Source organism: Bactrocera latifrons, unplaced genomic scaffold, assembly GCF_001853355.1.
Source record: "Bactrocera latifrons isolate USDA-ARS-PBARC rearing strain unplaced genomic scaffold, ASM185335v1 scaffold_2, whole genome shotgun sequence".
Classification (NCBI taxonomy): Eukaryota; Metazoa; Arthropoda; class Insecta; order Diptera; family Tephritidae; genus Bactrocera; species Bactrocera latifrons.
Window position 1 is genome coordinate 1364454 of NW_017535518.1, and position 13971 is coordinate 1378424.

The window sequence follows — 13971 nt, forward strand, 5'->3', positions numbered from 1 at the left end:
AATTATTGCCAATTAAGTGAACTTTGCTTAATTGCAACAATTTACATATTTGCCCCAAAACTTTAAAATCGTTCGACGTGTTAAATATTGCGCAATTCACAAACATACCGAACCATGAATCCATGCTCAACATTCAATTAAATTAAATTACGCAACAAATGCATGCTGAAGTATATTATGTAAGTAAATGTTTGCAATTGTGTGTATAAATACCTTTAAACCGATAAGTGAGTGGTTTGTTGTTGGGGTCAAAAGCGGGAATTGTTGCCCAGTGTGAAATATAATAATTATATGGATTAGACAATTAGACGCAAATACTTTGTTATCAAAGCGCTTCTTGTCTGAGTATACATATATCCTTGTAGTTGTATTAACTAAATGGTAAATATATTTTCAAAGCCTACCTAGTTGGAATTATTTATATAACGTTGCTTATATGTACACCATCTGATCAAAATTGACCCGGAGTGATAAACAAGAATATTCATGCATTTTAATATATTTTGATCGCTATCAAAATAAGCGCTTGAGACGATCGAAGCGTGCCAATGTATAATCACATTTTTCATTAATTTTAATAAGCCTCAACTGGGATCGTTTTCAGTTCCTTCGACCAATTTCGCTTTTTCGGCTCATTTTTGAAGGCCATTCGATAGATTTTTGGGCAGTTTCGGCGTCATATTCATAAAGGCCTCTACTAGTCGTCGTTTTTACAAAAGATTTAGTTTTTTTGTTTCGAATCTAGCATTGCACACTTAACAAAAAAAATTAATCAAAACATTAACCAAAACTTTAACCAAAATATTTACAAAAACATAACGGAAACATTAACCAAAACTTTAACCAAAAGATTTTCAAAAACATGTTGATCCATAACAGATGGTGTGATCGTCTGCTATCTTTCTGAGGCCAATACGTCGATTTTCAAGTACTGTTTCTTTAAGTTTTTCGATGTGATCGTAATTAATAGAGGACGGCTCGTATGAATCAAGTTTTCTGATAATTTCTTCTTTCATTTCATTCATCTTTTCCTCCTTCTTTTTGTCTTAAGTCCACCATGTCTTTATCGTTAAGGTTTGAATACTTTAAATTTCACAGTAGTGGCTAATATTTATATAAAAGGTACTTCAACTTGAAGAGATCGAAAAAGGTGTTAAGCTTAAGGTAGTTCATACTGGCTTGCTGGTATGTCTCATATAGACCTACTGGTCTAAGTGTAAGATGGAGATGGATGGTTTAATTTAAGCGGAAGAGTCGTCGTACCGGACGTTAAGGCTTTATAGAACTTTAAGAGCGATTTAATATCTACTTGAATTGCGAAGCTCCTAGATAACTAAGTTGAGTCCTAGATATGGGTAAACAGAAGCATAGGAGGTACTACTCTCACTCATCTACTTCCCTGTACTTTCCGCATGTGTTGTCGTTACTTGTGCCCATTCGGCTCGCATGTGATGATAGTTATTTGTGACCTGACATAAGGCCAACAACTGTTCTGTAGACCTTGCGAGAACGTGTGAGTAAAGAGCGTGAGTGTGTTTCGGAGCTCTTGCACTTAGCTTAGGTTAAGCCTATAAAAAAGTATTTAAAATAAATTTGGAGTTTCCTATAGGATATTTAATCGTCAAAACCATAATCAGCTGTATGTTACTACAGCAACAATTGAATCCAGGTATTAAAAGCGTTAAAAGGGAATAGTCACCTCAATTAATTGTTGAACGCCAATTTCATTTTACAGGCAGCTTACTTGTTGCGCACGAAGGATATGGGTAAACATTTTATTAAACATATTGATATCCGCAAATATATAAATTGATATACATATATACATATATATTATGTATAAAATATATATCGGTACTTTTATAGTTTCTAAAATAATAAAATCTATATAACTGAATAACTATCAAATGTCAGCGTGTCCATTCAATTCAAATAGTATGTAGATATATGGATATGTTTATATTAATGTGTATATATGTATGTAACTATACATATATTTGTACATATGTATTTTATAAATGCTTCAATAGCTATGCATGCGCTGTGCTGCGGTCTCTTTCACCGCAATTCAACAATTAGAAAATGATTATAGTTCGTTCTGACTTAATTATTGGCAACAATTTGCAATGCCTGCTTTATTTTGATTACATTTAAATGTGTATATGTATGTGTGCACCTTTTTGGTTGTTTAATTGAATCATTTGACCAAATTAGTTGTCGACAAATGGCAGTCTATGCAATATCTGTATAAGTATTTAATTAAATAGTGGCGGTTTGAGGTTAAATTCGAGTTTTCCTGCTGGTTTGTTGACTTCGATTCGGAAAGCAACATTTTATTAACGCGGCACTCAAGTGGAGAGTTGAAAACTTGGTTAGCTGGTTGGTGTCATTGATCGCCATCGATAATATTGTAGGTTTGAAGAGGATCCTAAAGGAGTCTTAAAGAGTTTCTGAATGCTATAAATCCCTTAGAAGATTGTGTATGTAATCAAGCACTTTTCAGGTTGCAAAGAAGTCCTGGAGACATCTTAAAGACGAAATATGTATCGTTCCTTTCAAGATTCCCACTTATTTGATTAGTTTCTATTCACTTCTTTTTTTTTTTTCAAATTTAAAAATCAAATTTCTTGAAATCACAATTCGGACGTTAACATCCTGCATTTTCTTACTTATTTTCGTCACTTCTTTTGGCTTTTTTTTTGTATCAATTATCCGAAATCGAAAATCTAAAGGGTTGCATGGGTTTCCTTGAGTAAAAAACAGAATTTTTTCAACAAAATTGTTCTCATATATATTTAAAAAAAAACAATAAATAAGGAAAATATAAAAAAATTAATATTTTATTAAAATTTTTTAATGTTACAAACACACACTATATACAAAGAATTTCTGAACTTTTTGGAGAAGAATTTTTTAAACTCGACCATTGCCATTCAAATAGTTGTAATCGAAAAGAAATCCTTCGTACAAGTATAAAAATTGTATCTCAAAGATCTGTGTAAAATTTCATGAAGCTCGGTTGAGTAGTTCTCGAAAAATTTTGCCAACCTACTTCAAAAACATAACTTCGAGATAAACGTATTTAAAGACGGCGCACTTAGCCTAGCTAACCTCGAGCGCACAAGTTCTCAAAGCTGTATCTCCGAAATTATGGTTGAATGTTTTGAGGACTCCTCAATCAGATTGGCAGACGTGCTTCGACAATTGGTTCAAACGCATGAAAAAGTGTGCGGACCTAAAAGGCGAATATTTTGAAGAACAATAAAGCGATTTTTGATGATCAGAATTTATTTTTGCTCTGAAATGCCGAAATATAGAAGGCAGTTTACTAATCTAGGATGATAAGTCTCTAAAAACGTTGTCTAAAGCTTCCGGTTGTTCAATGAATTATTCATTTCCCCCACTTTTCAGCTTATAATGAAGTAGTTTAGACTAAACTTGTATTGATCTCTTCACGAAGTTAAGAAAAAAAAGAATGTGTCAAGTCCCTTTTGAGAATCCCATTTATTTGGACAGCTTCTTCGGATCCTCTTTTGATCAGATTTCGCGAAATCTAAAGTCTAACCTCCTCACATTTCTCCTTTCTCCTCAACTCTGGTCCGCACTTTGTCGGTTTATATTAAATCTCTTTTAATATTATCATTTATTTGGATCAAATTGTCCGGTCCCTTCACATCAAATTTACGGAAATCGAAATTATAAGTTCAACTGCTCGAATTTAATAGCTCATATTTTCACTTTTACTTGGTAGATTGGATTCAACTTCGAAGACTTGGCTTTCAAACGTCATATAGCAGAAGACCACATAGTCTGGACCAAGAGCCCACTCCTTTCGCTGAAAGTCTAATTTCATCTCCTCGAATGTCTAATACCTTAAATTTATAATCTCACTTTGGTCCTGCCATTTGGCGGTAGATTGAACTTGACTTTCAAATGTCATAGAACTCCACCCTTATCTTATCTGAACCAAGAGCCCACTCCTTATGCTGAACCTTTTATATTTTTTCTCTCAGAGGCAGTTGATCAGCCCTTTTTCGGTTTATATTAAGACTCTTTTAGGATTCTCACTTGTTTAGATAACCAACTCCGGCCCATTTTCATTAAATTTTCCGAAAACGAAAGTCGTAAGTTCATCTTCACGAATGCCCAACGCTACAAATCAACGCTCTTACCTTGGTCCGGCCGTTTAGCGATAGATTGCATTCAACTTCAAAGACTTAGCTGCTAAAAGTTATATAGTAGAACTCCAGCTAATCTAATCAAGAGCCCACACATTTCACTGAAAGTCTAATTTCATCATTTAGAATTTCGAATACCTCAAATTTTCGCTCTCTCTTTTGTCCGACCCCTTGGCGGTAGATTGCATTCAACGTCGAAGACTGGGCTGTCAAATGTCATATAATAAAACTCTACCCAGTGTGGACGAAGACCGACACCCTTGCCGAACTTTATATATATTTTCTGAGGCTTTTTGGCAGATATTTTAAGAACTATTCCCATTAAACTTGCGTGCTAACGCCTCAGAAATTCCATCCGCCAATTGCAAGTCAAAGATATTAGGCCAGAGAGGCATCGCATGCCTCGTAACAACAACAGGATCGGTAACAAAACTTGTTGTCGCCGCTTGGATGTATAATGTTGCATTGCTAACGAACTAACTTTGCTGCTTAGTGAATTCCATCAAGAAGTGCGTAAACTTGGTAATATCGTTAAGCAACATACTCATGTAGTCATGACGAAATGCAACCCTGCGTCAACTAAATTAGCATTTAGTATGCGTGTCGCAATTTTAGTTGATAACATCAAAAGCTTACAACACAACATTTTTCGCATATCTGCTAGAAGCTTGTTGAACTAAGTTCAAGCGAGGGCGTGGCACTTTCACATGTATATACCTACATTTTATACACAATCAGTCGCTGTGAGTTGCACCGGCTTGGTAGCTCGGTGGCTTGGCGACGCGACATGTTGCTGAGGCTGAAATTAGCGTTTTGGGATTAATTAAGTGCCACTTGAAAATGTCAAACACGCTGCTAAGCGCATGCACTTGTCGCCTTCGGCTTGATTTTGAGGTTATGTAAACTACATTGAATGTAAAAGCGACTGCCGGATGCAGCAGATAGTGATATAGCCAAAGAAGAGCTCATGTGTGTGTGTGTGTGTAGTTGTGTGTAACTGTGTCACAGAATTTTAATTACATACATAAGATTGCATCCACATTCACTCATACATATATCAGAGACTTTAATATTCACACACACACACATCAACACAAATGTTCTATAAGTTCATACATAATATATGTTGATATGTCATTGATATCCCCTTTGGGCCTTCCGTCTACATACAAGAGTAATGGAATTATAGCAAGCACATAACTTACATAGTATTCCCATATCGGTAATTTTGTAATCGGTTAAGTGCAATCCGTATAATTTGCGTGGCATAGCGGGAAAAGTGTGTGCGCTTGCATGTGTCAGCGTCAAAGGCCGCGATAATTTGTAATTAATGATGACTAGTTTTGGGCGAAAGTGGGCCAAGACAATGCATTAGCATCTACTCTACTTGCTCAGAAAGATGTGTCGCAATTACAAATACTGTGAATAGTTGCTAATTTACTTTTTTGGTTGCATCATAGCTGGTATATTTTGGATAAACCACTTTTGTATTTGATAAATATTTACTTGCTCGGCTAAAGCAAAATCAGAGGTTGCGAGAGTTCAATGAGTTTGCTTAATTGTTGAGCGCATGAATGTCGCCTGCTCGCTGACTATAGTAGAAGTTCTCGGAAAAGCTGGCTTCCCAAAAAATGTTTTCTTGTGAACAAATTTTTCACTCACAGTGGCTTAGAACGTAAAATCATTGTTATTAAAATCTCATCAAAATATTATTTCTTCGTTCATTACCTGACAAATATGACTATGACGGTTGTGTGAAAATTCAAGCCAATCGGTTCAGCCGTTTCGGAAGCAATTTCCTTGTTTAAGGTTTTGGGAGCTTACACTAATCTAAAAAAACCCTTCTAAATACATACATATAGTATCTTTGAAACTATTTGCCAGATAAAATTATAATTCGATGAATATTCTCAAATATATGCACCTTCGATATATGTACACACTGACAAAAAAGTACTCGGAAATGGTAAATAAAACGCAAAGTATTTTATTATTCATTAATATTTATTTTGTTGCCTTCAAAGTAATCCACACCAGATATAATATACTTATGGCAACGATTTTTTCAATCTTCGGAACACCAATACGGCGTTGACCGTCTATCGCTCCGGAACAAATCTATGCTGCACCAAATTACGAATACCGAAGAAGCAATCTTGATTTTCCAGTGTTTTTTTTTTTTTGCAATCGGCTCGTTGCTTTCCTCCATTCCGATGATGTTCAAAGAGATTTCTTTACGGTACTCTTTTTGCCANAAAAAAAAAAAAAAAAAAAAAAAAAAAAAAAAAAAAAAAAAAAAAAAAAAAAAAAAAAAAAAAAAAAAAAAAAAAAAAATAGAATCAGCTTTATCGTGACGAGTCGACCAAGAACGAGTTTGATAACCAAATATTCACCAAAATCATTCGAACGGACTCTCGTGAGAATTGTCGAGTGATCTCAGTAACACTTCCCTTACAATTTTCAAGCATATTCTACAATGTTTTAATATTTTCATCAATGAAGAGGTCGAAGGTTATTCAGAACGATGAATGTTCTCAACGATCTCTCCACCGTTTTCCTTGTACCACTCGTAGTTTTGTACTTTTGATAAAACTGAATTATCGCATTCACAAGCGCCATTAACAAAAACCTAAGCTCTTATTTAAAATTCAGTCTAGTATGGGATTAAATTCAAAATAGATGAGAGTACCGAACTCAAAAACTTTGCAACGTCCTACTTTTTCCTTTGCTAAAATTTTCTGTTTATATAAGTTTAGATAAGGATAAGTCGTAGAGATAAATACTTGATCGCACTTGAACAGTAATAGATCACCAGACCCTTATAGATTCACGAAACACTTTCAGCCCACCACAAATTTGTTAAGGCGGATAACACCATTCCCCGCAGCATTGCCAAGTTCGGCGAAAATATGTCTATCGCGACGGCCTTTTTGAAAATTTGCGTCTGACAAAGTATGTAAATTCACCGCTTGTAAGTCTAGTTGACAGTGTTCACTTAAAACGTCGACAATGCCGGCCTGATGAACTTTGCTAAAAGCAAGAGGTAGTTCAGAGGACCTCTTGCGCGTCATATTGGCTTAAAGGAATCTCGCAGTCGCACAAATTTTGGTTGCTGATCAACGAAACACTCTAACTTCAGTAATCCAAAAAATTATTTTCCTGTAAACTCTTTATAATTATTCTTCTTATTACTTACTGGCAACCAGGTCATTCTTCAACTGATTTTTCCTAATTCCTCTTCCTCTGCCTCCACCGGTGGGTATTGAATCGAAAACATTCAAAGCTAGAGTGTTTTCGTCTATCCGGACAACATATCTAAACCAGCGCACCCGTTGTCTATTGACTCGCTGAACTATGGTATGTTGTAGTCGCCGTATATCTCGTACAGCTCAGTGTTTTATCGTCTGGGTTACTCGCCTTTGCCAATGCGCAAAGAACCTTAAATCTTCCACAATACTTTTCTCTTGACCACCACTGACTCCGACTTATCAGTTGTTGTCATTTTCCATGCCTCTGCACAATATAGCAGCACGGGAATGATGAGGGACTTGTAGAGTTTGGTCTTTGTTTGCCGGGAGAGTACCTTACTTTTCAATTGCCTATTCAGTCGAACGTAGCACCTGTTGGCAAGGGCGATTCTGCTTTGAATTTCAAGACTGAAACCCAACTGCACTTTAAATTTCTTTGTTTCCTTTGCTTTCCCATAATTTAACTTTAATTCTCACCAATTTTATAAAAATTATATACTCTTTTGTGAGCAGACGATTATAAGAAGCCTGCTCTACATATTATAACAGATCAGAGTCGACAAGATGTGTTAAACATATTTCTATCTGTTAATAATTTCTCCTGTTTATTCTGTTACTCGTCTTTCAAAGGCGTCTGGCAAAAAGTTCCTTCTTGCTTTTTATTGACATACCGAACACTTTCGTTCTATCTACACTAACCAATTTCTATTTTTATAGCGAGTCTAAATTTATTTTTCCATCCTTTGAGCGCTTTTCTTATTTCGTCTGCACGATTACCACTTTCTAGTAACTCATATTCAGGAAAACAAAGTAGTTACTTCCACGAGAAAGTGTGGAAACACCTGTGCATACATAGTAAATATATATTCTGCACAAGTATTTTCTATGAAAACAACTTTGTGGTGTGCAACAAATACACGCATGCAGTATTGCAAGTAATTGCGTAAATAACAGTAAGACGTAAAGTGGCAAGTTGCCAGTGGAAAGTGGCAGCTGCACGTAAAACTACTTAAGACAGACGGATTGACAGGCCGATAAGCAAACAAATACCAATAACATAAACACACACACATATGGAAAGCAACAAATAAATCGAAAAATCGCTCGATGGTTGTTCGAAATCGAAAACTGATGGCCGTGGGTGCAAAAGTTATGAAAATTAAATGGTAAATGTGAGCGAAACATAAAATGTTGCAGAACATTTGACGGCAACATGCAACAGGTATACAAGTGATGTTTGATAGAATAACATGGTTAGTAAAGGGAAATAGTGTTAAAACAAGTAAGGAAGCGCAAAGTTAGTGTGCAACCGAACATTTTATACTCATTTAACCGTTACAGGTGTCACCTAAAACTAATCGAGATGGGTATAGAGTTGTATATAATACATGATGAGGTTGACGAGACGAGTTCAAATCCGAGTGACTGTTTGTCGGACGGCCACCGTCTATGGACAGGATAAATCAATCAATAATAAATCAATAGGGGTCAGAATGAGATTATGGGCGTGGTACCACCGACGTTTAGGTGAAATCACTTACCACGAGACTCGCCAAACTGATTGCAACCAAATTTGATTCGTGATATTCTTCTGACATTTCTGTCATAGTGTGAAAATGGGCAAAATTGGACTATAGTCACGCCTACTTTCCATTTAACACAATTTTCAGCTACATTTCGAATATTCACTTTCCAGTATACAAAGCAGAAAGTAATTAATATATCAGAATAAGCCGTTGCACGAATAATGCGTTTGAGGTGTGCCATTTTATGGCTAAAAATTGAGTAAATCCAACAGAAACTGCTTAAGCCCCTGGGTGCTGTATATGTGAACCAAGTGCTTGTAGTTGATCTTTTACCGAAAATATCGGTGAATATGTGAGATATAAAATTTAAGTTCAGAGAGATTCCTTTCCTGATAGTAATATGTCTATGTGCTGTTAATTAATTGAATCGTGTCAATACTTCCCTTAGCCCCCAAATATCAAATATAAAGATTTTCGAACTTCGGGAGGACTTTATGCCGCATATATAGTTAATAAGTGAGTTATCTTAATAAAATGAAGAGAGTGTGTTATTGTTACAACGGCGTATATTTGTGCTTAGAGTGAATGGAATTAGATGAAAACTCACCCTAGACCCCATATAACTAACAAGTCTTATGTAACTGAAAGTACTTCCATAGCTTTGGTGCTGGAAAGTTGAAAATGTATGAAATGTTCGGTTATCTGCGAACGTAGCTCTTTCTCATTTATTTGGTGTTGTTTTTGTTTGGTATTCTATCGGCGATGGAAGATCGTAAACTGCATTTTGGCATATTTTACTTTTTCAATATTGTTTAGATTTTCGTATTTCTAATCAAACTTATATTTACTTTTTTATATTTATAATGAACTTTGTGAACCAAATATGACCATTCAGTGTAAAACTTTTGCGGTTTCTCGGCGAAAAACTGCGCCTAGTAATTTTCACAGGCTTCTCTTGCGGCCAACTTTACTCCATTAAAAGGAGTTCTGCATTGACCAAACAAAATGCTAGTCCTTGAGTGCTAGGTCAGGGCTATATGGTGAATGCTTCAAAACTTCCCAGCCAAACTCTCCCAGTTTGGGAAAATTCATCAAAGATGTGAGTGGTCTAGGGTTGTCCTGGTGGAAGACGAAGCCTTTTCTATTGATCGGTTCTGGTTTTTTTCGATTGCTTGCTTCAATCTCGTCAATTGTTGACAGTAAATGACTTCCCTGATTCCTTTCCAATCCCACCAAACACTCAACATAACCTTCCGATGCATCAATCCTGGCTTTGCTATCATTTGTTGAGCTTCATTACATTTGACCATTATCTTCTTCGCACATTATTTTCATATTTGATCCACTTTTCGTCTCCTGTTAACATTCGCTTCAGAAATGTTTCGATTTCATTTCGTTTCAGCAAAAAATCGCAGATATTAATTCGGTCCATTGAATCTTTCACAGACAATTCATGTGATACACAAGCATCGAGCTGTTTTTTGTAGCCAGGCTTTTTTAAATGGTCTAAAACCGTTTGATGACCGGCTGCTTATGTGAATCTTTTCCATAATTTCATTGACTTTTCCAAAGATAGGTCGACCAGAGCGAGGTGAAACTTTTACATCGTAATTTCCAGAACGGAATCGAGCGAACCATTGTTGTGCTACACTAACTGATACAGCATCGTCTACATCTACAAAAACTTCAAAATATAGCGAATTTCTTCATTATTTTCACTTAGTATTAAACAACTGTCACTTTTTTCCAATTTCCCCGAAGTTATATTTGTTTTGTTTAAAAAAAATTAACGTATTTGATTTGATAAGGATGCGAAACTATACACAATAAATCTTATTTAATTAAGCATATATTTTGATTAATAATTTAATTTATAAAAAATATGTGAAATGTGTGTTATAAAATATACAGTATTCAAACAAAAACATATTTTTAACTTTTCAATATATTACACAGGCACCGCCTTAGCGCAACGTAACAACTTCCGCAAAGGTGCCGGACATCCAGCCTCACAGCGACATCTGCCAAAACGACCAACGGATCCACCACCAACGGAAGAGGGCTACGAGCCAACAGACGAATGTCCAGAACCGAACGGTTTCTTCCCCGATTTGGAGCAGTGCGACAAATACTATTCATGCTAGTAAGTACAAAAAACTAATCTTTTTAAAAGCTAACCTAAACTTTAACTGAAAATAAACTAATATTTTTAGAAGCTAACCTGAACTCCAACTGAAAATGTTGCGTAAAACAAATTCAACAATGAGAATCAAACAAAATTTTCTTATGTGCTTAAAACCCTTTCAAAACTTTTGTCGATTAACAGATAAAAATAAATCTAACTGTATAAAAAACAATTGAATCGAGAAATCATAGCAAACGCATTATATACAGCTCATTTAATATCACTAACATATTAATAAACACCAAAGCACTCAGTCAACCAGCTAACCGCCACAACCGTTATACTAAACGCATTAAGTGGCAACACTTAGTCAGACCGTTTATCGCCGTCTGCGTTGTTTTTTCGACAGCAATATTTATAATCAATACTTCATATAAAAATAATAAATGCTTTTCGCCATACCCATAACAATAACAAAAAACAGTTTCAATAATATGTCTGCTGCTTCCTTTGATTTTCTACACCCTTACTATAAATATATAATATAATATATACTTACATTTGTATTAATTAATTGCAGTGAGGGTAAGCCGAATGAACGCCTCTGTGCCGATGGCATGGTCTTCAATGATTACAGTCCTCTGGAGGAAAAATGCGATCTGCCATACAATATTGATTGCAGCAAACGCTCCAAATTACGTGAGTAGGTTAATATAATAGGCGTAAACATACATATATACATATATATATATACGTATATATGTATACAGTTATTAAGTATTTATTCTGAGTAAACAGCAGTGGAGGCGAGGAAATTGTGCTTTACTTTGAGGTGTGAAAATGGGCGGGGGTAAAAACTTCGAAATATTGACCAGCTTAGTGGAAATTATTGTTTATTGTATTACAGGATATACCATCTATATAAAAAATTGTTTGTTATTAGAACAGATTCAATATATTTTATTTTGTAAAGGGTTTGTCCGCAAACTAATAGGACTGAGATTATTTAAAAAAATTTTATAGAACCAATCCATACAATTCTTTAAAAAAATTTCTATACACGCTCTTGTCTATGGGTCGATGTAGCGCTGACAGCGCGACTTTCAAGCATTGAAGGAATAGCTTTGGGGAAGGCTTGGATCCTCTCTGTCATCTCTAAATACTTGCCTCTCATCGACCTTTTCAGTCAAGGATACGAAAAAAGTCCGGGGCGCCACATCTGGGCTCTAGGGCGTCTACGGAAGCGTTGGTATGCCTGTCTCCGTTATGTAGTTATTCACAAGAAAGGCGGTGTGAGCCGAGGCGTTGTCGTGGTGCAACTTCCAATCAGCTACAATGTCTTGTTGGACCCGATTTGCCTTTCGTTTTAGTTTGTTGAGGACTTCGACGTTAAACTTGGCGGAGACGGTTTATATAGGAGGAACAAATTCATGGTGGATGATGCCTTTGATATTAAAAAAAAAAAAAAGAAAACAATAAGCATTATTTTCACTTTGGATTTTCTCATTTTTCCCTTTTTTAGGCAAGGAGACGCCGGCGTGTGCCGCTCTGAAGATTGTTTCTTTGTCTTGGGATCATACTCAGTGATTCATGACTTGCCGCCTGTGATTAAAAGAATTTAATCGCGCCCTTCTGCTCTAAAGAACAATGCATTATTCCCATTGTACTTCCGAAGGGTTATCAATTAAGTTTTATCTAACAAACTAGTAGATTTTGTAAAATACCTCATTCTCTGCCCAATTTCTTTTAAGTTAGAACATTGGGAACCATGGGAGATATTCCCCTTACTCTGCTGTAGGCTGGGAGTTCGCAAGAGTAATGTTTTAGTGCCTGATCATCCTCCGCTCAGTGTAGACATTTCGCTTAAACCGCTTTGCCATTTTTTTAAGGTGGAATCTCAGGAGTGGTTGCATTGTGATTAGATCTATAACTTTACAGGCAGGTACTACGCCTAATACTCTCAGAGCTGGATTCTCTCTTCTATCCGAACAACATAAAACTAGCCAGCGTAGCTGTTGTCTCTTAGTTCGATGAACTATGTTATTTTCGTCGTATATCTCGTAAGGCGAGATCAATCTAGTTGGGACTCTTTGATCCGGAGGCAGCCATGTAGTTTACTGAATTTTCCTTTGCTGGAACCTAGTACTACACATTGGGACCCCGGCGAAGTCGATCAGCCTCAACTCATTTGGGGATGTTTTATAGTGGAGGCTGAATACCCCGTCCAAACCCAGCGCATAATCCTGTGGAGCGATGTGCTCGGCTTCTCACTTTGGCTCACCTGAAAACGGATGTGTTTTGATTAGCCAGAGGATACGTGATCTCAGACCGGAAGTCGTGAGCTACTTGAGCCATATGTACTATAAAAGAATCGTTTCTTGTCTCTCCAAGTGTATGGTGCTCATATAGCTACATCCTCCACACATATATTTCATTTCTATTTTGCATTACTTTATGAATCTCTTTGCCAGACTCTTCTATCACCGGATTAATTCTAAAGTATTTATGTATATCTCGATATTTCCAAGATATAAGCAGTGGTGATGTGCATAGGTATATCAGTCGACCGATGTCTTTTAAAAGTGATTAAGACTTAATTAATTCTAATAGAATTCCTATAACTGTTTTATTAAAAATATATTCAATATTTGTATCATTTTGAAGAATGAACATCCATAACAGAGAAGATGTTCTTTTGGCCCTTAAAAATATGTATTTTTGAACAGCTTCTATATACAAAATTGAAAAATTGTCTATTTTATAAAGTATGTATAGATCATAATCCAAGGGATTTGATAACAAGTCTTAAATTTACTACACTTTTTTATCTTTAGGCCAAAAATATTAAACCTTTAGGGCTTTAGAATTTAAGATAACCAAAGGCAATGACAAGC

General features: G+C 35.8%; 1 protein-coding gene across 2 annotated transcripts in view; it reads left to right on the forward strand.

Annotated features, from left to right (window-relative positions):
• The window catches only part of LOC108967934, a 48254-nt gene that overhangs the window by 15263 nt on the left and 19020 nt on the right, over positions 1 to 13971 (forward strand). For both annotated transcript variants that reach the window (XM_018931637.1, XM_018931636.1), the window contains exons 3-4: positions 10909 to 11095; positions 11658 to 11776. In XM_018931637.1, the coding sequence (XP_018787182.1) occupies positions 10909 to 11095; positions 11658 to 11776 (306 nt within the window). The remainder of the gene's footprint in view (positions 1 to 10908; positions 11096 to 11657; positions 11777 to 13971) is intronic.